The 25156-nt window shown below is 44.4% G+C and overlaps 1 protein-coding gene across 1 annotated transcript; it reads right to left on the bottom strand.

The window, feature by feature from the left end:
- Positions 1–1296: 1296 nt before the first annotated feature.
- On the bottom strand, positions 1297–24894 carry MPZL3 (myelin protein zero like 3). The gene is made up of 6 exons (XM_039229417.1): positions 24806–24894; positions 14316–14473; positions 10437–10647; positions 8460–8625; positions 6868–6931; positions 1297–3405 (listed from the first exon to the last, which is right to left on the bottom strand). The coding sequence occupies exons 1-6, from the start codon at positions 24876–24878 to the stop codon at positions 3379–3381; spliced, it is 699 nt and encodes a 232-aa protein (XP_039085348.1). The 5' UTR covers positions 24879–24894; the 3' UTR covers positions 1297–3378.
- Positions 24895–25156: the final 262 nt, after the last annotated feature.

Genomic DNA, 25156 nt, shown 5'->3' with positions numbered 1-25156 from the left:
ATTTGTCCCATATCATGTAAAAGGTTGTTGAATACTTGCTCCTCTCAAGGACTGTGCTACATGGTTCTATTTTTATTTTTATTTTTTTACTGTTAAGAGAGAGAGAGTGTGAGTGTGAGTGGGGGTGGGGCAGAGAGAGGAGACACAGAATCTGAAGCAGGTTCCAGGCTCTGAGCTGTCAGCACAGAGCCCGACGCAGGGCTCGAACCCACAAACCAGATCATGACCTGAGCCGAAGTCAGACTCTTAACCAACTGAGCGGCACCCAGGCCCCTCCCTGTGCCACCTGATTCTTGAGAAACAGCCAGTACTGGTAAGCCAGCGACTTACACAAACACTCCCGCCTATCTCAAACCACCAATAGTTTAACAATCGGCTTGCAAAATTCCCAAGAACGTAACAATCGGCGCTTGCTGGCTGCAGCCCACCCCCGAACCCGTGCAGGCTCCTGCAGGGCTAACGCTTAGAGACGAATGGCTCCTTCATGCTGAAAACCACAGCCTCCTCCCGTTTCACATGCCAGCTCTCATTGCATATGTAGGCACACACCAAAAAGTAGCCAGAAAGTGCAAAGCAGTTTATTAACCGTGATGTGGTAAAGATATCAAGAGTTACAACATCTGTGCACATGGCCCAACAGTGCACACCCTCCTGCAGAAGAACAGACAACAACAAAACAAACAAACAACATCAACAAATCGCTGTGAAAAGCATCGGTTACGGTCCAGCAGTCCAACACGGGAGTCAAACGCATGGCGCTGCCTCTTCTGGCAGCGAAGTTTCCAGTTGTGCCATTAAATGACAGTCTTGGTCTGCTCTCTACAGGTCTTCCACGCCTCCCTTTTAGAACCCTAACTGAGTGACGCAGCAGAACGTTCAGATGAGGGTTTGGCCTCCACAATTTTTTCTGGAACAGGGACACTCGGCATTCCCTCTTGAAGCACCCGCGCCCAGTCTGGGAGTCGCAGGGACCTAGTACGTCCCCCCGGAAGCCTGGGGCCACAGGCCGCGTGGGAAACACAAAGCATTTCAGAAATTCACATTCAGTAATTGAGGGCTCAAGGCACAGAATTTGTAAGGTAGCGTAGCCATGAGTAAAGCCTTCAGCAGCCAAAGAAGAAATTCTGAAAGGTGTTTATCCCTTCTGAAGCTTTCGGAATTAAATTCCCTTTCTAGACAAGGCTGGTCTTCATGGGGTGTGCTGGGCATACAAAGCAGCGAAAAGAAAGTGAGAGGGAGACTAGCACCTTAGAAATATTAAAAGAGTAAGTTTTAAAAACCAAAAAAGTTATCTTCCCTCCCTCTTTAAAAAAAAAAAAAAGACACTGCTTTTTGCTCCTTTTGGGGAAAAAAAAAAAAGCTGTAACCCAGACCTCAATATAAGAGATAAAGACTGGAGCCTTATGACTGATGCGTCCATAAACCCACAGAGCAGACTAAATCCTCAGCCTGTTCAGTCACTTAAAAAGAAAGGGACTTGTTCAAATCATGATTGAGGCTACAAAACAACGTGACCAAGGAGTCACACAGCACCATTTACCTAAAGCGACAAACATACTACAAACTGGATTAATCCTCATAACATGCCTGCATGGAAATTACAAGAAACCCCAGACAAAACCGGTTCCTCAATTCATGAAATGTGGTTTTAACTGGGTTCCTGTCACATCATCTCTTTCTCAAAGAAATGAGGACTCACAAAAAGTCTACCCCACAAGTAGGTCTCTATCTTCCAATCTCCTAGAACCCAAATTATTTACCCTTGTTGCTCACATGTTTTCCACTCTCTGCTTGTGGTGTCAGACTGTCTCTCACCAGGCTGGCCCCAGACAGCCATATACTTGACAAATAGCCCAAGACTCTGAGGCTTAACCACTGGAAATAAACAGTCAATGTGTCGTTGCCTCTTCCACTTCCTTACGCGACCAGAGGTAAATCGCAATATCTATTAATGAGCCAGACTCTCTTATGTATGGGCTAGATTAACAAAAGAAGCCAGGCCAAACCTATATCGTAGTTCTTCAAGTCTTTACTGATTACTTCCGGAACTAATAACCCCAAATTTTAAGCATAAATCTTGGCAAAGTGATTTTTTGTGTGTAACACATGTGGCGTATTATGCTATAACATGGAAACCTCCCTAGCCACCTCCCTAGCCACCTCGTGAAGAAACATGGGGGGAAGATAAACAAAGATGGGAGGAGGGGATAATTCTTGTCTCTCATAATTGAGAAGTGAACTCTATTGCTCTTTTACAGAGGACTACGCTGTCAATCCTTCTAGACATGTCATACATATTTCTTAATAGCTTCTAGAAAATCCCATGTAAGTTAAAATTTGAAATCGGTCCTGTGGGAAAACGGAGGAAGCTGATGTAAGGTATTGAGAGACTAGAAATGAGAAGTATAGATTGCGTACCACCTCACTTCCTTATGTTATGTACCACCTCACTTCCTTATGTCAACTCTGATGCAAAAAACAGTTTGCAAGTACCTTGGTTCACTCACATTTGGCGTATTTTAGAACTCAAAGAAGTTCTGGAGAATAACACAGGTGAAGAGATGACTTCTGATAAACATAAGCCTTGTTAAAGTAAATCTGACATTTGAACTCTGGCGTGGCATTTGTTATAAAAAGATTATTTCCTTGCAAATAAATGATAAACTATTCTATACATTCCCCACAAAAAAAAACGTTTCAAAACATAAAAGAAAGGGATCCTTCCTTAATTGTTCCTTCCCTTAATTGTACACTGATGATACTTTAATACTTTAAAAACCCGTCAAAGCAAACCATGGGTTCCAGGCCTTACCAACTCTATGGAAATTAGAGTTCCAAGTCACCCAAACACAATCGATAACGTCATTAAACCAATGAGTATACGCTGTATGCTGATCTGCGGCTGAAAACAGTCACGGAGAAAATGCAAAGAATACTTATTCCAAACAAACATTTCGTCTGGTAGGACATCTGGGCGTTACAAGCTCCATTTCATTTTTTAAAAATATTTTGGCCTCAGCCATGTGGCCCACACTTAGGATTTTCCCTCAAATAACTGGAAGGAAGCATGTAACATGTCCAAGAGCAAAGGCAAAACAGAAAGTTTTTTTCTATTCAGGAAGAGGATTCCTTCATTCAATTAGAGCATATGTTATCAAAAGGGGTAGTTAGGAGTTTCTTCTGAGAGTTCTTGGACAGTTCATAAATATAAAAAGAACAGTTCTTCAATAAATAAATGGGTCCTAACGTCTATACGGATGGCTTCCAGAATCTTCCAGCACAGCAACCCAAGCCAGCTTTGTTTCTGAGAGGCTTTAGCTGCCAATGGAATGGGATATTTTCCATTAGGTGACTCTTCTTATATCGTGAAGCCTTTCATCAATATGTCTCTTCATAGTCTGAATCCTGGAGAGAAAGAAAAGCAGTGGTTGTGTTTATATGAAGCATAGTGCCACTAACATCATACCAGGTATAGTAGTACAGAGTTTAGATGAAGACCACATTCAAGGACCCCTCAGATGGAAGTCAACGTGGGGTGACATTAACGGGGAAATGGCTTGGACTCAACACACCTACATTCCAATGAAGCATCAGAGGACTTCAATATATTTGGTGTCTTTTGGGCTAATTTCTGTTTTGAAACCCTAATGATTCCCTTTTCCATGGTGGATATTCGTTAAAAACCTCAATGCACATGAAAAGGCGTCTGTCGGCACCAGAACATGCCGGGCTATAGTTAGGAGTTTCGGCTTCACAGTTTCTCTGAGCTCTAATATCAGCTCCGCCCCTTGCTGGCTGTGTGAACTTGAGTAAAGTTATTGAACATCCCTAAGCCTCAGTTTCCTTATTTGCAAAGTGGGGGTAATAAAAATACTGACAACTCAAAGAAAGGCTTTGAGAATTGAATGAGACAATGTATGGAAATCACTTAGCACTGAGCCTAACAGTTTGTGAGTGCTCATTCAAGATTAGCTACTGGTACCATTATTCTCATTCTTACTCTTATTATTTATTTTTTTTAAATATATGGGTTTTTTTTTAATGTTTATTTATTTATGAGAGAGAGAGAGAGAGAGAGAGTGTGTGTGTGTGTGTGTGTGTGTGTGTGTGAACAGGGAAGGGGCAGAGAGAGGGAGACACAGAATCCGAAGCAAGCTCCAGGCTCTGAGCCATCAGCACAGAGCTCAAAGCAGGGCTGAAACTCACTGACCATGAGATCATGACCTGAGCCTAAGTCATATGCTTAGCCGCTTAGACAACTAACTCACCCAGGTGCCCCTCACTCTTATTATTTAAATTAGTATTCACGGGGCACCTGGATGGCTCAGTCGGTTAAGCGTCCATCTGTGGGTTCGAGCCCCGCGTCAGGCTCTGTGCTGACAGCTCAGAGCCTGGAGCCTGTTTCAGATTCTGTGTCTCCCTCTCTCTCTGCCCCTCCCCTGCTCATGCTGTCTCTTTCTCTCTCACAGAAATAAAACATTAAAAAGTTTTTATAAATAAATTAGCATTCATTACCTCTAACCTCAAGCGGCCCATTGGAACTACGTGGCAGAGCACACTTCTCCAGGGTATTCATTCTCCTCTTCTCCGGGATTACTGTTGCACACCTTTCCCTCTTTCTCCAAACCCCCAGCACCTCCTCCTCACTTGATTCTCAGCTGACGACCTTGCTTTCTCCCCACACTGGGAATAGAGTCGTCAGCAGGGAAGCTTTGCAAGCCCATCCGGGTGGTCTTCCTTACTATTCTTATGGGCCCGCTCTCCCTGCCTTTATTGAAGGCCAACATCCCCAGCTTGTACACTGCATCCTGGAGCTACCCCAGCAAAACGTTCTCTCTTTCTCCGGCAGCGTCAGTCCTTCTTTTCCACTGAACCGTTCCCATCAGCATACAAATGTGCTGTAACTTCTCATCTTAAACAGAGCAGTAACCCTTGACGCACATGTTCCTCCCACCTATTGCCCTAGTTCTCTGCATCTCGTCACAGCTAAACTCCTCGCAAGAGCTGTTTACACCCACTGTCGCCAATGTCTCTCGTCATGTTCTTTCTTGACCTTAGCCCCGTCGGGCTTTCTTCCCCACTAACCCCACGGAAGCTGCTTTTGCTCAGGTCACGATGACCTCCGCACCACCAGATCGGCCAGTAATCAATCCTCAGCTCTCATTGCACTTGACCTGACTCAACAGCAACTGACACAGCTAATCGCTTTCTTTTCCTTGAAACACAATCTTCACTTGGCTCCCAGGACAGCAAACCCTCCTGGGTTCTCTCCTAGCTCACTGGACATTCCTTCTCAGCCTCCTTTACCGATTCTTCTTCCTTTCCCCGGTCTATCAACCTTGGAGGGACCCAGGGCTCTAGTCTACATCTAATCTTCCTTTTCTATCTACTCCACCAACTGCTAAAGTCAAAAACCATGGAATTTCCCTGACTCTTCATTCTTTCACATACACATGAAACCCATCCGTAAATCCTTCTGGCTTCACCTTCAAAGTATAATCAGAATACAACCACTTCTTACCACCCTGGTTCAAACCAGTACTATGTTCTCTCGCCTGCGTTATTGCTAAGGTGTCTTAATTGGGCTCTCGGACTGTCAGGTCCCCTGACTATGGTACTACCTCTTCTCGATACGGAAGCCAGGAGTAAACAGACATCAGTTCTCAGTATTTCCCTTCTTAAAACGCTCCAGCGCATTCCATTTCATTAAGAATAAATGCCCAGATCATTCCAATCACCTACAATGCTCTATAAGATTTAGCATCATCTCTCTGTATCAGTAAATGTGATCTGAGGTAAGAGATTTTTGTCAGTGGTGTTCACTCGTGTTTCCTAGGTACCCAGAATCATATCTGGCATGTATCAGATGCTCAGTAAATAACCGCTGAATGAATTAATATCTCAAAGGTGGATATTCTGTGTTACTGAAGTACTCAAATCCCAAAGGGTTATTATTAGATTCTCTTCACCAGCATTATCAACCTTCCCCTCATCTTACCTATTGCACTCAAGTTTGAGAACGAGAGAACAAAAGAAAAATTGGGCTGCGGTCATCTGGCCAAGTGCTGAGCCTGGCGATGAGTACAAAGAGAACTCAAGTTTAAAGTCGGCAATGACAGGTATGTTTCATATTAGATCATAGGTTGCTTTTGACCTGTTTCCAATTGCACCACATCAGAGTCTTTCCTCCTAGGTCCCTGCGACAGCCACACGAGCCCACCAATCACAGCAAGAGCTTCAAAGGGGAGAGATGACGGCCTTTTGAAATTTAAATCAAAACTCGGGCCCTCCAACATGAGTATATCTTATTGATGAAGCCATAAGTCACCCAAAAGGTTAGATCGTGCTGATTTCCCTGGGGAAAAACTGATGCACAGCATTAAAGTTCAGTTCAGGACTCTGAGTCCAGCTGGCCAAAATCTGCTAGTATGACCTTGGTGGCTTAGGGCACACCTCTTTCAGGGTGTTCGCTGTCAGTGGGCAGATACTGTTCTACAAGGTCCCTTACCTAACCTAAGGACACCACTCTGTGCCCATGATACAGAAAACAAAATAATGGTTAGAATTGGTAGGGGTGGGGGTGCCTAGGTGGCTTAGTAGGTTAAGTGTCCAACTCTTGATCTCAGTTCAGGTATTGATCTCAGGGTGGTGAGTTTATGCCCCATGTTGGACTCTGCACTGGGCATGGAGCCTACTTAAAAAAAAAAAAAAAAAAAGAATCAGTAGGAGTCCCCTGAGACCAAAATGCTTTGGGGGAAGACCTTGCTTTGGATCTACCTGAATATCCTCTGCTGCCTCTGGGGACAAGGAATCCCCCAGTAGGAAAGCAGAGCGTGAACAGCAAACACAGAAATGGCATGGGCTTACCAGGCACTCCGCACAACGAACACAAAGTCTTGCCATGCAGTCATCTGCTTCCTCTTGGTCAGTGCTGGAGAAAAAGGACAAACCAAATCTGAACAATGACTGTCCCCGGCACAGAAGAGCAGTGAAGCGTGCAGCTGTTGAAGTCGGACAGGTCTCGTTTTAAATTCCAGTTCTGCCACTCACTAGCAGGGTGACTGGGCAGGTTACTTAAGCTCGGGGATAAAAAATAACCACACGGAAAACACCTACCACAGTGCCTGACACACAGGAAGTGCCCTGTAAATAGGAGGTGGTCCTGATCATTCATTTAGAAACGTCCTGAGCACCCACCATGTCTGAGCCATTGGGCTGAGCTGAGGACGCAGACATAAATAAAACACTGCCCCTTGAATTGCTCACAAGCTCATGGGTGTGAGAAACCTGTTGAAACTTAGTAAGTCCTTTATGAAACAATGTAATAAAATGTTTTAATAACCTTAAGGTCAAACTACTGTGGCAGAAAAGTGGAGGGAGTGCCCTGTTGTCCGGGGAGGACTGGGGGAGACTCAGAGAAGGAGACACTTCACCTGGGTCTTGGAGGACAAGGAAAGGTTATCCGGGCCGGCAAGGGAGGGAAGGAGAGGATTCCAAGGGAGAGAAGCGCATGTGGGGGAGAAAAAGACTTGAGGGTACACAGCGTTATTTAGAGAAGAAAATCAGCTCCATGCAGTGTGAAGTGAAGGAGAAGAAATGTCAGGAAACAAGATGACTTAAGGGGCAGTCTTAGTACATTGTGCTTTGAAATAGACATTTTAGTATTTCTACCAAGAGCTCATCACCTCTCCGGGGGGAGGGGGCACCGATTCCTTGGAAAGACCACTCTCTCTCCCGTGAAATAAATGCACACACACGAACATGCCCGCACACACACTGAAACGGAGAGAGAACATTTTAGACCCTGCCCAGGGAAGCCTTCCCCTCCCAAGGTGAGGAACCCCTGATATAGACAATGGAGAATCAACAGGGTTTTTATGCAGGCTTTGTCACCTTTGTTTCGGTGAGATGTAGTCTTAGCAAAAATAGTGGATCAGGCCTGCTCACTGCCAACACGGTGTTTCATAAATGTGCTTGGATAATCACTATCCAATCAGCCCCCCAGAGCATCTGCTGACCAGGAATAGATCTTGCTTATTTAAATTGGGTTTTGCCGTCGAAGGCTATTCTTAAGGCCTTCCTGATTGCCTCGGCATGTTCTGTCAGGAGACATCAGCTTGGTGCCAAATCAAGAAGGGGAAAAGAACTGACTTGGAATTTCCTGTTAACTTTGAAGGAATGTGATCGCCTTCAGAATTTATGCGCAGAACCATAGCACAGTATAATCTGATTTCCAAAGCAGAAAGGAGGGCCCTGCTGTTCACCCCTCCACCTCTCTCTCCAAATTAATATCTACTTGTTTCGCTTCCAACCTTCCCTCTAGTAAGTACTTCTAGGCAGAACTGAATGTGGCCTATTGGGAAAAGGAAAGGCATGGGCTCAGAGCTCTGGGGAGTACCCACAAAGCGAGGCTCCGAAGAAGAAAGGGGCTGACCGCTCAGGGATCCAGCTGGACTTACTCATCTGAAACTTCAATAGATGACTTCTTGTAGCCAGACTTGTTCCTCTTCTTCAGCCCAGCTGACTTCCTCCCCATCCTCACCAGCAACAGAACAACCACCACAGCTGAGGGGATGAAGACAAGGATGGAGAGGAGGGCCACGGAGGAGAGCATGGTGCCGAATCCTAGAGAGGGGGAAAGGGAAAGTGAGAGGGTGGGATGTGCAAAGGGCCTCCTTTGACATGAGAAAATTTTTACTTTTGCTCTTGTGTTTCTTTTTTTTAATGTTTACTTATTTTTGAGAGAGAGAGACAGACAAAGTGTGAGCAGGGGAGGGGCAGAGAGAGAGGGAGACACAGAATCCAAAGCAGACTTTAGGCTCTAAGTTGTCAGCACAGAGCCCAGCGCGGGGTGCAAACCCCGCATGATCAAGTCAAGATCATGACTTGAGCTGAAGTTGGGCACTTAATCAACTGAACCACCCAGGTGTTCCTGTTCTTGTATTTCTTCTGATTACAACAGGAATAAATTCATGGTAGAAGGGGTAGAAAGTACTCAGAGGTACAAAAAGAGCAAAAACGTATCCAAATTCCACTCCCTAGGATTAACACATTGGTATCTACCCGTTCAGTGTTCTTTCTTGTAGTATGTAGGTGTGGGTCTACAGATAGGGAGAATGGTACATATTTTTAGAAGTGTGGATCATGTTTTACAGACTTTCTAGTCCCCTCTTTTATGTAATATATAATAAATATTTCTCATGTCATTAAAAATTGCATCCAGGTATTATTTTTTTAAGGGCTGCACAGTATTCCAGCACACTGAGTGATCTGTTGAACCAGTATTGTGATGGTAGACATTCAAATTGTTTCCAACTCCTTGAATCTACAAGTTACTTTATGATGATCGTCTTTGTACATAAATCTTCATATTTACCTCTATTTCTTTAAGATAAAATTGTAAATGGCATTACTGGATCAAGGGGCACACAGACTCATACTACCAAACTGTCTTACAAAAACACTATACTACTTTCTACTCCAGCCAGCAGCATGAGCGTGCCCGGATCTTTGAAACCTTGAGTTACCATCTTTAAAAAAAGGAAGAAGAGGTGCGCCTGGGTGGCTCAGTCCCTCAGCCAGACTTTGGCTCAGGGCATGATCTCACAGTTCGTGGGTTTGATTCCCATGCAAGGTTCTGTGCTGACAGCTCAGAGCCTGGAGCCTGCTTCGGATTCTGTCTCCCTCTCTCTCTCTCTGCCCATTCCCAGCTCATGCTCTGTCTCTCTCGGACTCTCAAAAAATGTTAAAAAAAATTTTTTAAAGGAAGAGAGGGAGAAGGGAAAGGAAGGGAGAAAGAAAGGAGGAGGAAAAGACAGACAGACTAGAGAAAGACCTATGAAATGATAGGCCATCAAACAAAATGCAGTTCCATATCTCTAGATCTTTGGTTCCAATCCAACTGAGGATTAGAATGACCACTCAGGAGTCACCAGGGAATAATGTCAAAAAAAAGGTCAGTCCTTAACCTACTTTCCTTGGCTTTCATGCTAAAAGGAAACTGCTGCCCTTTGCAACATAAAAGAATTGTGGCTGCCCCCACCATTAAAAGGGGCACCCTTTCAAGACACGGGCAAGAACACAGCCTCACAGCTGAGGATATCAAGAGGCTAGGGAAATTCAAATGGCTTCTCTCTCACGCAGGTAACAAGCCTCCCTTTACGGAGGGGTTTGCTGTGCATTCCACACAACCTCTGGTCTCCTGAAGTTAAAATAAAATAAGAGATTCTCGGGGAAACTAGAACACCATTTGAATGACAACTTGAGTTTGCAAAGTAAAGATTAAGAAATTCGTCCTAATAGGCAATTCAAGATGGCAGAATGTCCCACTGACCGACTGGCTCACAAAGACAGGTAGCCTTGCTTGTCCCTGACCATCCCTACAGGTGCCACAGGAGGCACAGAGCCCCGCAGGAGGTCGGTGGCAGTTAGCTTACCCCTCACTGTGACCGTTAGCTCTGTCACAGGAATGTTATGGTGCACATCTGGGGGATTCTTCACAGCACAGCTGAATGTCCCGTTGTCTTTGAGGGTAGGGTTGCTGATGCTTATAGAGGCATCCCCTCTGTACACATCTCCAACCCAGGAAATTCGATCCCGAAATGTGCCTGCTGTCGTTGGGTACTGGAAGGACTGGTAATGAAAAATCTAGGAAAGCAAACACCATAAGGAAAGAAAGTTAATTTGCAAAATACAGTGAAAATGTAAAGCTGAGTAGATCCAAAATAAAATACAAATGCATAATGGGCTTTCTAGGTTGGACATTTTTTTTTAATGTTTTGTCCACCTCCATCCTATCAGCTAAAGACAAGTTAATATAACTTATCAGGAAAAGGCCAGACCAAAGAGTCCTAGAATGCTAACTCTTAAAGCCCTTCCAGAGTCTCCCTGAAGTCCTAAGGCAGTAGTTCGCAGCTGAGGGGGCAATTTAGGCCTCCAGGAGGCAGCTGGCAATATCTGGAGACAGTTTTGGTTGTCACAGGTGGGGAGACTGCCGCTAGCATCTAATGGCTAGAGGTCAGGGATACTGATAAAAACCCTAAAGTACACCGGGTAGGCCCCCAAACCAAAGAATTATCCAGCTCAAAAGGTCAGTAGTGCCAAAGCTGAGAAACCCTATTCTAAAGTTGCATCTAATTATTTGTATTGTACCTTATGGTTTGCAAATGATTCCCACAGATTTACCCACTTGAGTGTCATAACAACAGTGAAATATACACAGGGCAGGTATAATGATTCCAGATTTATAGAAACAGAAACAAGGCCAAAAACTAAGTGAGTTACTCAAAGGCACACTGTTAGTAAGTGGGCAAGGGAAGATTTTTGTTTATTTGCAAATATTCTCTTATAACACAGACAAGCCACTCTCGAGCCATCCTGGCAATTAATACAAACCAACCCCAAGTCATATACATGATCAGTACTCAATGAATGTATATTGAATCAAAACGATGCTGCTTCAGATCAATGATCAGACCCTTGGTCACCAAAAGCGCCTCATTATATGCAGGCAGGTACTACAACAATGTGATCTTTCTCTCTGATGCAAGGTTCAAGGCTTTCCTCTTTCTTTGTTTACTCAGCACTTTCCCATTTACAACCACTAAAGTGCCCAATTTGGAAGAGCAGCTTCCCAGAGAAGATGCTAAATAACTTCTCAGTTCATATGTTCATACGTTCATTCAACAAATATTTACAGCACACCTACTATGGGCTAAGCACTGGGTTAAGCAAAGGGATAGAGTGAGAGCCAGATAGGCATAGTCCCTGCTCTCATGAATGTTACAGTCTAATGGGAAATACAGATAGGAAGAAGTAAAAATGTGGGGGTGGGCGTTATGAGAATTAGGAGATACGAGGGAGGTAGGGAGCACCAGCCTGGCTCAGTTGGTGGATCACCAACTCTTGATCTCAAGCCCCACTTTGGGTGTAGAGTAGAGATTATTTAAAAATAAAATCTTAAAACCAACCAACAAACGAGGAGGGAGGTAAAGAATGCCTACCACTGATTATCAGCATCTCTGTAAAAGGGTTTGAACCTCCTGACAGAACAAAGCCTCCTGTGTATTCTTTAAGACTCACCCAACCTCTAAGTTCCAAGTTAAATTGGTAATACTCTAATCCTTGCTAACCGATTAGTCAGATAGACAGAATCCTGACTGACTTGGCCTGAACTGCGACATCACGTAATGTGACTTTAAAAGTCCACTGATTCCAGGTTGGGGGGGGGGGAGGGGCGGGGCACCTGGGTGGCCCAGTCGGTTGAGCGTCTGACTTTGGCTCATGTCATGATCTCACAGTTCATGAGTTCAAGCCCCGCATAGGGCTCTGTGCTATCAGCTCAGAGCCTGGAGCCTGCTTCAGATTCTGTGTCTCCCTCTCTCTCTCTGACCCTCCCCCACTAGTACTTTGTCTCTCTCAGATAAATAAACGTTTAAAAAAATTCTTTTTAATAAATAAATAAAGGTCCACCAATTCTGATTCAGGTGAGGTGGCTGACTTTCTAATCAGCCTCAGAGAAAACAGTACCATATTAGAGCCACTGTTTGCATTTAAGGTTTCTGACCCAGAAGAGCCCCACTGCTTGCTCTGTCCTACTTTTGGCCAAGGAGACAGAGCCAAATGAGGTCAGCTATAGTTTTCCGATGACTCAAGATAAAGTGAACTATGCCGGTCAGATGGGCTAAAATGAACAAATCAGGAGACTTTAGATGCTGGCGAGGATGTGGAGAAACGGGCACCCTCCTACACTGTTGGTGGGAATGTAAACTGGTACAGCCCCTCTGGAAAACAGTGTGGAGGTTCCTCAAAAAATTAACAATAGAACTCCCCTATGACCCAGCAATATCACTGCTAGGAATCTACCCAAGGATACAGGAGTGCTGATGCATAGGGGCACATGTACCCCAATGTTCACAGCAGCACTCTCCACAATAGCCAAAACATGGAAAGAGCCTAAGTGTCCATCAACGGACGAATGGATCAAGAAGATGTGGTTTATCTATACGATGGAATACTACATGGCAATGAGAAACAATGAAATCTGGCCATTTGTAGCAACATGGATGGACCTCAAGGGTGTTATGCTGAGCGAAATAAGTCAGGCAGAGAAGGACAAATACCATATTTGCACATATAGGTGGACTAGGAGGAACTTAACGGAGGACCGTGGGGGAGAAGAAGGGGGGAAATAGTGGGGGAGAGGGAGGGAGGCAAACCATGAGAGACTCTTGAATGCTGAGAACAAACTGAGGACTGATGGGTATGGGGGGAAGGGGGGAGATGGGCATGTAGGAGGGCACTTGTGGGGATGAGCACTGGGTGTTATATGGAAACCAACTTGACGATAAACTATTTAAGGAAAAAAAAAAAGATAAAGTGAACTATGTTAAGTATAAAGGAAGAGGGACTAAGTATACAGCCTAGCTTCCTTCACTGCCCCATTCCCCCGGCTCCGAGCTCTGTGGCACTCAATAATGGGTCCTAAAACAAAACCCAAAGCTCATATATTAAAACCAAAGAGAAAGTTTCCCAGGGAAGGAAACAGGATAAATGAACTAAGGAAACTTTCAAAAATACAGTATGACATTCGCATTCTTAATAGCATCTCTCCTGAACAGAGGATGCTGGCCCGGAAGCGTAAAGAGAAAGCGTTTTTTATAGCATTGCAATCTTCAATTAGACATCAACAATGGGGTCTGGACCATAAATATGTTTTATATGTGTGTATAAAGTATATTGCTTCCAATATTGCCAGGCCATCTGTCACCAACAGCATCTGTCATCATCGCGAGGTGCCACCATCTCCTTTGAAGGGGACTATATAAATCAATGCAGATGTTTATATGCTAGGAGATGGTGCCGAGATAAATCCACAGGGTACAGATATGCAAACAGATACACCCATTGAGACAACGTCATGCCGCAGGAAACGAGTAGCTTTACGAGACAGGATGTCTGTGACGGGGACCTACAGAATTTTTTCTAGCCAGCGGCCTTGGAGGTAATCGTTTTAGTACTTGGAATCGAAAAAGAAGCTAGGAAAACATGCAAAAGGAAACAACAAAGGGGAAATGAAAGCAAACCACATTTCTTCTGAGGTTCTGGCAATTTCTTTTCCGTATATAGCGTATTTACAAAATTCTCCCGTAGAAGACCAAAAAGCCCTCCAGGACCACATGAATCCACGCAGGACAGAACCTCGTCTTTGATTCTAAGATGAGAAGGGCTGAGGTGTGCTGGGACTTGGAGTAAAAGCCTCCAGGGCTGCTGGCCACAGAGGGCTGGAAGAAGTTTCCCGAAGAGGAAACACTCACGGATTCCGTACGACTGCTGCTGGGGGGTCGGTACGTCCAGTCTATGGTGAGTTTGTCAGTGACAGATGAGGTCGACCTGAAGGTGCATTTCAACTTGATCTTCTCTCCAACATAACCCCGGACATGTGCATCCGCTTTAATCTCCAAGCTGTAAACACCTAATCAGAGCAAAGCCCACACGTGTAAAAGGTGTGCCGCCGGGCGGGGGATACAGATGTGAGTGAACAATGCAGAGACACTACCATGTTTAGGGCTCCCAGAGTATTAAGTATCTTCTCGGGCAGGCCCAAAAGGACAACGAGCAGCTATCTGCATTAATCAAGGACAGTGTTTATGTCAGTTTATAGTATTCAGTCACTGCATGAATGCTTGGGTAAAAATCTAAAACCTGATCACACCAGCGTTCTTCCAAAGACAGACTTGTGGTCAAATGAAGTACAAACAAGCGCGTCTGCCCATAGCAGCTGAAAGGTGATGCCACCACCCCCCCCACCTCTGGCAACATACACACACCCGCCCCACCCCCACCCCCTGCCAGGAATTATGGCAGCTGTTGTGGCGGAAGGGACTTATCCCCAAGTACAGCACGGTTGTAACCCGAAGCTACCACTGTATCGACCACCAGCAAAACGAGAACAGGAAACAGGAATAGGACATTTTCTCAAAGAATTTTAGAAAGCTGCCCCAAGTTTCTATCTGTCTGTATTTTATTCTTCCCTCTGGTTAATGAATCCCACATCCATTAAATGTAAATCATGGGGAAGAACACAGAACAAAGCAATGCATCCTGAAATGTAAAAATAGAGGGGCGCCTGGCTGGCTTGGTCAGGTAACCATCCGACTTCAGCTCAGGCTATGATCTCTTGCTCTGTGAGTTTGAGCCCTGCGTCAGGCTCTGTGCTGACAGCTTACAGCCTAGAGCCTGCTTTGGATTCTGTGTGTGTGTCTCTCTCTGCCCTTCCCCTGCTCATGCTCCGTCTCTGTCTCTCAAAAATGAGTAAACGTTTAAAAAAAAGATTTTAAAATGTAAAAATAAGATATCCTTTCTTTTTCTTTTGGTTTTTTATTATTAATTATTTTTGAGAGACAGAGAGACAGAGTGTGGACAGAGAAAGGAGGAGACACAGAATCTGAAGCAGGCTCCAGGCTCTGAGCTGTCAGCACAGAGCCCAACACGGGGCTCGAACTCACGAACTGTGAGATCACGACCTGAGCCGAAGTTGGCTGCTTAACCGACTGAGCCACCCAGGTGCCCCTAAGATATCCTTTCTAAACTCTCTAGAGATTGAACTCTTTTCAAAACTGGCTCAGATATCCAACTTTGGCATCCCAGGTCCCCCAGAAAGAGCTCCCGCTTTCTTCTGACCAATCCCCTCTGCGTTCAGAGAACATGGAGGAGAAATTTCTCTTCCATCAGGGAGCCCCTTTGTAGGAAAGTCACCCGCACTTTGTTTTCACTGCTTCCTCCTGCACTGCGACAAGCCACGTTTTTTCTGGCAGGCCAAAGGTGAACGGCGCCGGAAGGTTTCAGAAGAGCACAAGCCCACACGCCATCCTGAAAGCCAGCAGTCCCTCTGGCCGAGGCAGGATGTGAGCCCCAATGCTGGCTCTGTGGTCTTAGCAAGTCACTTTACTCTTCAGTTTCTCACCCTGATGATGATAACAGCACTTACCTTAGAAGGTCACTGTGAGAAATAAATGAGTTAAAAGAGGTATAACGCTGGAGAGCCTGCCTAGCCTGAATAAGCGCACAGTGCATGTTAGATGGTTTCACCCTTATTCAGGCCACCTCTTCAGGTCTGCCTACACTCTCTCAACGTGCCTGCCACAGACGCAGCTATGAGTCATCAACGCCTTCACCTCTGTCTGCTTCGAGTCCTTCTTTATTGCTCCTCTCAAGATAATCTAGTCTGTTCGCATTCCTCTTTAAAGGAGGAGACCAAGACTGAGCTCACAACTCGAATAAGATCTGACGCATCCCAAAGATGAGGATTACTGCTGTTTCCTCCGTAGCATCCTTCTGGCTTTGCCAGGCTAAATCTGTCGCTCCTTCCATGACTTTGCAAACGCTGTTCATCTGTGTGGAAAGGCTTCATCCCTCAGCCCCTACTCTCTCCTTGGCCCTCACTCCCAATCCACCTTACTCATTACTCAAGAACCAGCTCTAAAAACTGGGAGCTGGGAGTGCCTGGGTGGCTCAGTTGGTTAAGCGTCTGACTTCAGCCCAGGTCATGATCTCATAGTTCGTGAGTTTGAGCCCTGCATCGGGCTCTGTGCTGACAGCTCAGAGGCTGGAGCCTGCTTCAGATTCTCTGTCTCTCATTCCTTCTCTGCCCCACCCCACTTGTGCCCTGTCTCTCTCTCAAAGATAAATAAACATTAAAAAAAAAAAAAACTGGTAGCTGGTGAGGGGCGCACCTGGGTGTCTCAGTCAGTTGAGCATCCAACTTCGGCTTAAGTCATAATCTCACGGTTCGTGGGTTTGAGCCCTGCACTGGGCTCTGTGCTGAGAACTCAGAGCCCAGAGCCTGCTTCAGATTCTGTGTCTCCTTCTCTCTCTGTCCCTCCCCCACTTGTGCTCTGTCTCTCAAAAATAAATAAATGTAAAAAAAACTTTTTTTAACTGGGAGCTAGAAATGGATGGATAGTCTACACTGCCCCCATACTACTCCTTTGTACTAAAATGCAAGTACAGTCGAGAGTTTTAAAAGCATGGATTTAGAATTAGATAGACCTGCCTGACTTCAGTTCTAGCCCAACTACTTTCTAGCTGTAAGATTTTGATCAGTTACCTAACCTGTTCAAGCTTCAACTTCCTCACTTGGGAAATGGGGAGAATGACATGATCTACTGCCTTGGATCACTGCAAGGATCTAATAAGATTAAATAAGGTAACACAAAAAGTGCTTAGCATGGCGTCTGAAATAGAACCTTTCAATAAATATTAGCTATTATTATTAAAGTGAACACCAGAGACCTTCAAAAACCTTCAATAATTCCTTCTTGAGCCGTAGAATAAAATCCAAATAGTGGACAATCTGGCCCTGAACTTCTGCTGCTTCACACACTTACCCCTCCCATCCACCCCCTTCACCATGCCCAGAATGTCCACCGTTTCCCAAATTTACTATGTCCTTTCACACCACGGTGCCTCTCTTTGAACATGGCTTTGTCCGGAAGGCTCACCTCATTCCTACCAATCCTACCTGTTCCTACCACGCCACACCCCACAGGCTCACACACCTTCAAAGCCCTGTTCAAACAGCAGCCCTGTGTGATCCCTTCCCAAATTCGCTGGTGCAGCTGACTGCTCTTTCTTCACTGTTTTCACAACATACAGTACATAATGCTACTCGGGTACATATACTGTTGACTGCCCTCAACTTTTAAAGACTATTTCCCATGTTAAATATAAGCAACTTGAAGGCAAAAATTCAGAGGGAAGGGAGCAGACACAGACTGAGAGAAGAGGTGGACAGGTCACCAGAAATTCTATATAGGAACAATGTGTGCTCACCACTCACCCATTCTCTTTCTCTCCCCCTTTTTACAGTATTTCCAACATTCTTCAGTCCTTCCCACTCCTCTCTGTCCAGTGCACCCATTCAGGAAAAGCTCAGCCCTACGTGACTTCCTAGGCTGTCGCTGGTGTACAGTAAAGGAGAAAAATCATACAACTGCACAGATAGTTACCATAAGAAGTTCATGGAGTCCGCCCATAGCCGAGCCCTTAATGAAGCATGGTGACCCTCTAACCGGCCTTGGCCAGCTCCTCTTTTGGATCCTTCAAACCTCTGCCATTCTCACCATCCCCTATGCAATCTCTGAATCCCTCATTCTCAGAAGAAAATGTTTCCTCTTATTTCTTCAAGAAATGTGAGGCTATACAAACTGCCTGAGTCTACACCCATCCACACTATCCCTTTTCCTAGGCAAGGCCATCCTCTGGTTCTGCCCTGGATCTCTTCCCTCCAAGCCCTGCTTTTCCTGGAGGGAAAAACCCTCTCTACTATCTTCAACCTCTTCCCTTCCAGAGAGGCTCCTCCCCACTCAGCCTCTAAACACAAGTCTCTCCCATCCTTAAGAACAGATAAACAAATAACAATAAAACAAAATAATAACGGTCTTTCCTTAATCCCATAATACTATCTGTTACCAACGACTGCCCTCTTTTTCTTTCCTAAGCGAAGTTTGTGAAAGAGCAGTGAGCACCTGGCATCTCCATTTCCTCGCTTCCCGTTCACTTCTGGACCCCTATAGAACCACTCCCATTTCTGGTAAAGAGCATCATGTCCTAGAACTGGAAAATCCCAGGGATAAAAACTCCAGTAGGTATCTTTCTACCCTGATTTTATCGGATCTCTCTGAAGCAGCGACTGCTTGCTTCTAAAGCTTCTCTAACCCAAGACTTTTTGGACAATACTCTTATTCATTCACTCATTCTTCAAGCATATAATTATTGAGCATCTGTTTTGTGCCACCCTCTGAGCCTGGAATTTAATGTGAGCAGAATAAATACACTCCCTATTTTGGAGCTTAAAATACAGCAAAAGTTCAACATATCAATCAAATTAATCATAGAAACAAGTGTATAATTACAAAGCCTGGTAAGTGCTATGAAGCAAAGACCAAGAGAGTGCAGAAATGCACCTATTATAGTAGGGGAGCAGGGAGTGGTTAATGAAAGCTTCCCTGAAAAAGTTGCTTTTTTGAGTTGAGCTCTGAAGGAAGGATGACAAAGTGAGGAGAAGGAGAGCATTCCAGGTAGAGAATACAGCATATGCAAAGGTCCTGTGCCAAGTAGGAACACAGCCAGCCAAGGAACTGAAAGGAAAACAGTATGGCTCCAACACAAACAGCATGAGAGAAAGAAAGATGAGGCTAGGTGATAAGCAGGTCATGCAGAACCTTCAGGATTTGGGTCCTTATTCTTAGATTAGTGGGAAGCTGGGGAAAATACTTAAATGTAGGACTGAGTGAGAAAAGACATGATAAACTTTTTTTATTTTTTTTTTTGAGAGAGAGAGAGAGAACCCGACAGAGACAGAGAGAAAGGGAGACAGAATCTGAAGCAGGCTCCAGGCTCTGAGCTGTCAGCCCAGAGCCTGACGTGGGGCTCGAACACACAAACTGTGAGATTGTGACCTGAGCCAAAGTTGGATGCTTAACCGACTGAGCCACCCAGGTGCCCCCGGAACTTTTCATTTTTAAAAGATCACTCTAGGGAAGACACTTAGGAAGGAGTCAAGTGTAAAAATAGTCAAGTGAGAAGTAAAGAAAGCTTGAACTAAGTTGGGGGTAGTGGACATGGAAAGACCTAGAAAGACAATTCTTAACAAAGTAAAATCAGTAAGAATTGGTGGTAGACTGGAGGTGGAATGTTAGGGAAACAGAGGTGTCAAGGATGATTCCCAGGTGTCTGACTTGGTGATACCATTCACTGACACAGGAAAGACCAGAGAAGGGGAGAGAAGAACATGAGCTTGATTCTGGATAAGTTTAATGTAACTTTGAGCTAGCCAAGAGATAACGTCAACGGACAGTTGGTTTAGGGCAAGGGTCAGCAAACTGTGGCCCACTGGCCAAATCTAACGTACAATGACTCTTTGTAAATAAAGTTTTATTAGAACACAGCCACATTTATTCATTTATATATTGTCTAGGTCTGCTTTTGTGCTATTCAAGCTGAGTTGAGCAGTTGCAACAGAGACCTATGGCCTACAAAGCCTAAAATATTTATTCTCTAGCCTTTTACAAAAGTTTGCCAACCCTGGTTTAGAGGAAAGAAGAAATATATGAGTTACAGTTATAAGTCAGAATCTCCTTAATGTCCCTCCAGCCAACTCTCCTCACTGATTGTGTATGTCACACACACACACACACTCTACATGTGATTTAAGTTAACTCAATCAGAGTATAAGTCTCAAAAAATTTGCTGGAAAGTTATTTAATGCCTCTATGCCTTATTCATGTTCCTCTCTCCATCTGGAATTTTACTCACTTCCTATCTCTACTACATCTCCTTCTCATCCTTCTCCTGTTCCTCCTCCTCCTCCTTCTTTAAGTGTATTTATTTATTTTGGGGGGGGGGGTGGAGACAGAGAGAGAATCAGCACAGGAGGGGCAGAGAAAGGGAAGAACAAAAGATCCGAAGCAGGCTCCATGCTGACAGCAGAGAGCCCAAAGCAGGGCTCAGACTTATGAACCATCAGATCATGACCTGAGCCAAAGTTGGATGCTTAACCCACTGAGCCCCCCCGGCACCCCCTAACTTCTTCTTTCAAGATATAACTTTGGTGGCACATCCAGGAAGCCCTCCCTGTATCCTCATGTCTGATTAAGAACATCTCCTCTGTGCTCCCCCCGTTTCTTGCACCTTTCTCTCTTAATAGCAGATTCTAAAATTATCTCTTGACTTCTCTGTCTTCTCCAATAGACCTTGAGCTCCTCAGAACAGAACCTAGCACATTGTGGATGCTCAGGAATATTCAACTGAACTAAACCAACACAGTTTCATTTTTATGAAACAAAAATTCTAGCAAAACAACATAAAAACTACAAGTTCTAGGCAGGTTTTGGTTACTGAATTAAAGAAAGTACACCAATAATAAATCTACCTACCAACTGATTTCTTGTTACTACATATTAACTCCATATTCATTAGCATGATTTTACCACAAAGTTATCAATATGTAAAGTCACTTTACTGAAATCTAAAAATTGGATAAGTGGGTCTTAAATGTATAGAGAAAAGTAAGATCCATGGATGAACTAAACTAATGTACATGTCTCTCCCTTGGCGGGAGAAGGGATAATCCCTGGAAGAAAGTATAAGGAAGGCTTCTGGAGTACCAGTAACATTTTAAATCCTGATCTAGGTGCTGGTTATCCAGGTATGTTTAGTTTCTAAAAATTCATTAAGCTATACAATTATGTTATGTGTGTATTGCTCTATATATATTACACCAAAATTGAAAGTATGTTACAATCAATAGATGTAAAATAATTTGTCTACTTCACTCAAAAAATAAAATAAAATAAAATAAAATAAAATAAAATAAAATAAAATAGAATTATTAATCCACTGTTACATTCATTCAGAAACTTTCATCCTAAGCCTAATATGTTTTGGGATATTTATATTTTCTCCAAGTAAAAAAGCATTCTTGCCAAGTCAAAGTAGCCAACAATAGAAATACTCATAACAATTAACAAATTTTTTTAGTCTGGGAGGAAAACAAGAATATCACATTTAAACATATGTAATTTTATGCAAGGAAGGAAAGAAAAGAATATGACAAAACAAAACTCCAAGTTTTGCACACTCAATTTCCCAGAATACAAAGCTGTCAACATTTGTTTCATAAAAGGACACACTTAAGGGGTGCCTGGGTGGCTCAGTCAATAAACCGTCCAACTTTGGCTCAGGTTGTGATCTCATGGTTCATGGGTTCAAGCCCCGCATCAGGCTCTGTGCTGACAGCTAGCTCAGAGCCTGGAGCCTGCTTTGGATTCTGTATCTCCCTCTGTCTCACCCTCCCCTGCTCACGCTGTCTCTCTCTCTCTCTCTCACTCAGAAATAAAGAAAACATTTTTTTAAAAAAGGACACACTTAAATGGAGAAAAGTGGAAGAACCCTAGGCTGCCTAAAACTATTGTTTCCATGTACTTGACAACTGATATAATGGGACCATGTTTATACCCTGGAGAATTCAAACAAGCTAATCATTTAATGGCTTCTATGCCTTTTCTTTTTTTATTTTTTTTAATGTTTTTTTATTTCTGAGAGAGAGACAGCATGAGCAGGGGAGGGTCAGAGAAAGCGGGAGATACAGAATCTGAAACAGGCTGCAGGCTCTGAGCTGGCTGTCAGCACAGAGCCTGACGGGGGGCTCGAAACCACGGACTGTGAGATCATGACCTGAGCCGAAGTAGTCAGACGCTTAATCAACTGAGCCACCCAGGCGCCCCTAATGGCTCCTATTTCTGAAGAGGAAAAGCATAAACACTCGTGTGAAACCGAAGTCTGTTGCTTAACAGATTCAAAAAATGGGTGAACTTTGAAAACATGCTAAGTGAAAGAAACTAGCCACAAAGGAACACATATTGTACGATTCCATTTATGTGAAATGTCCAGAAATCATAGCAATAGAACGTAGATTGATGTCTGCACCAGGGCAGGGGGTTGGGGAGGAATGGGGAGTGATTTAATGCATATGGAGTTTCTCTTTGGGGTGATGAAAATATTCTAAAATTGGTGGTGATTACAAGTTTGTGAACATACTAAAAAACACTCAGTTGAACCTTTTAAATCGGTAAATTGTATGGCATGTGAATTCTATCTCAATAAAGCTATTTTTTAACATATTTATTTGAGAGAGAGCATGAGAGAGAGCGTGGAAGGGGCAGAGAGAAGGAGAGAAGAAGAATCCCAAGCGGGCTCCATGGGGATCCCCCACATGGGGGCTCAAACCTACTAACCAACAGTTCATGGCCTGAGCCCAAGTTGGCTATTTAACCAACTGAGCCTCCCAGGTGTCCCTAAAAACATAAGACAGGGGCACCTGGGTGGCTCGGTTGGTTAAGCATCTGACTCTTGGTTTTGGCTCAGGTCATGGTCCCAGGGCTCATGGGTTCCAGAGGCTCTGGGTTGACAGGGTGGAGCCTGCTTGGGATTCTCTCTCTCTGTCTCTCTTTCCATCCCCTGCTTACACCCCCTCTCTCATTCTCTCTCTCAAAAATAAATGAATAAACATTTTTTTGAAAGAATAAAATAAAATAGGGATGCCTGGGTGGCTCAGTCAGTTAAGCATCCGACTTCAGGTCCAACTTCAGCTTGGGTCATGATCTCATAGTTCGTGGGCTGGAGCCCCGCATCAGGCTCTGTGCTGACAGCTCAGAGCCTGGAGCCTGCTTCAGATTCTGTGTCTCCCTCTCTCTCTGTCCCTCCCCCACTCACTTCCTGTCTCTGTCTCTCAAAACCAAAAGTTAAAAAATTTTTAATAAAATAAAAGACAAGGATAAATCAATTCATGTGCATATGGGTCATAAACTTTTAAGTTTGAAATATTTGGTCTGCTATATTTGATGGATGCTTCTCTATGTGAAATGACATCAAGTTTATTAAACCACCCATCATTTCTAGATTTTTTTTCCTCAATAGGACAAGTTTTGAATACTGGAGGGGGGGGCGAGAGGAAACTGGGATTGTTTGGAATGACAGTAGGCTCATCTAAATATTATATTGCAAAATAATTTAGCTGAAAAACTTGGCACTCGTGATGACAGAGAGCTGGGAGGGATCAGGGAGTGTGCTGGCAACTTGGATATTAGTCATCAAATAAATAAAAACTTCCTGGCCTTACATGCTAAGATTTAGAACTGATGTATTTATGTTAAAGCCTCCCCTTCAGAAATTCCCTCTTAACCACAGGGAAATTTTATGAAATTAACAATTCACTCTGATCTATTAACATATGATTTCCTGAGAAGGCACACACGCACAAATGGAGGTAATAATGGCACCCTAAAATGATGGTAATTAGGTTGGACTGACATTTATGCAGTTCGAAAATTGCACACAAGCAAAATTTATCCAAATCCTCAGCATATGCCACAGTGTGAATACTGTACTGCTCATACTGGTTGATTAACATTAAAAAAAAATTTTTTTTTACATTTTATTTATTTTTGAGAGACAGAGCATAAGTGAGGGAGACGCAGAGAGAGAGGAGGAGACACAGAATCCGAAGCAGGCTCCAGGCTCTGAGCTGTCAGCACAGCGCTCAATGCGGGGCTTGGACCCACAAACCGCGAGATCATGACCTGAGCAGAAGTCGGAGGCCTAATCAACTGAGCCACCCAGGGGCCCTAGATAGATTAAAATGTTTACAGAAATGATATGCCCTTTCTTGTATTTTAAAAATGTTACTAAAATGCTACAGCAGTTGGCTCCCCTCAACAAAATGCGACTCTATTGTAACGAAATCACGGCACACTCCTGTGACTAATAAACATTGGACTTCCTAGTCCCTGACAATCACCTACAAAAGTAAACGTGCCGACAGTCATGATTTCCTTTCCCCAAATTGCTGAGACAAACTGCTGAGCGCTAGGACTGCCCCATCCCAGTCAGGACACATAGCCCACAAAACCACAAGAGGGTCAACCGCTGGTAACTCATCACAAGATAACACGGGTGGCCCCAAAGCCAGAGCCCTCCGCGGTTCTAACAAGTGCCAACACCACAATACAAAGCAACAGTCATGCACGGCGGTCGTCGCCCCCAGAGCTCAGGAAAGCACTGGCCGGCTGCCCGGTGGGTGGCGGAAAGCAGAAGAGAACAGCCTCCCCACACCCTCACTCTGCCGGCATCGCTAGAAGCAGCGTGGGGGCTTTCCTGAGACGCCCCCCCCCACCGGAACCGGAAAACCGACCATCTTCCCTAACCCCCCCGGCCGGAAGTTGGGGGGACCAGCCGGCGCACTCACCCTGGAAGAGCAGGACTCCCAGCAGTGGGAACAGAGCGCAGCCACGGCCTCCAGCCGCTCCGCTCTGCTGCATCCCGACAGCTCTCTGGATGCTTGCACACCTTGTTTACAGCTCCCGGTAACCACACAGGTGATACCGGAAGTGACGTCAGGGAGGGAGGCCGCGAGAACGCTTAAGACGGCGATTCGAGGTTGCCATAGGAACGTGGCATCTCTCCAGGGCCACACCTGAAGCTTGCTCCGACAGGTGATTCTTTTGAGTTTCGAGTAAGAATTAATTACTCCCTGTTGCTTGACAATTAAGTAACCCACAGACTTCGGAAAACTTAGAATTTATTTGTATGGAATTCT

This window comes from Hyaena hyaena, unplaced genomic scaffold, assembly GCF_003009895.1.
Source record: "Hyaena hyaena isolate Hyena2069 unplaced genomic scaffold, ASM300989v1 scaffold_37, whole genome shotgun sequence".
NCBI classification, from domain to species: Eukaryota; Metazoa; Chordata; class Mammalia; order Carnivora; family Hyaenidae; genus Hyaena; species Hyaena hyaena.
This window is presented reverse-complemented; position numbering and strand designations above follow the sequence as displayed.

Bases quoted from the DNA above. Each gene is read 5' to 3' on its own strand.
- MPZL3 (XM_039229417.1), bottom strand. From the start codon at position 24,878: ATGCAGCAGAGCGGAGCGGCTGGAGGCCGTGGCTGCGCTCTGTTCCCA. The intron at 10,648-14,315 runs GTGAGTGTTTCC...TTGCTTTCCTAG, and splicing joins GCAGCAGTCGTACGGAATCC to ATTTTTCATTACCAGTCCTT. The intron at 8,626-10,436 runs GTAAGCTAACTG...CCCCCTCTCTAG, and splicing joins GCTAACGGTCACAGTGAGGG to GATTCGGCACCATGCTCTCC.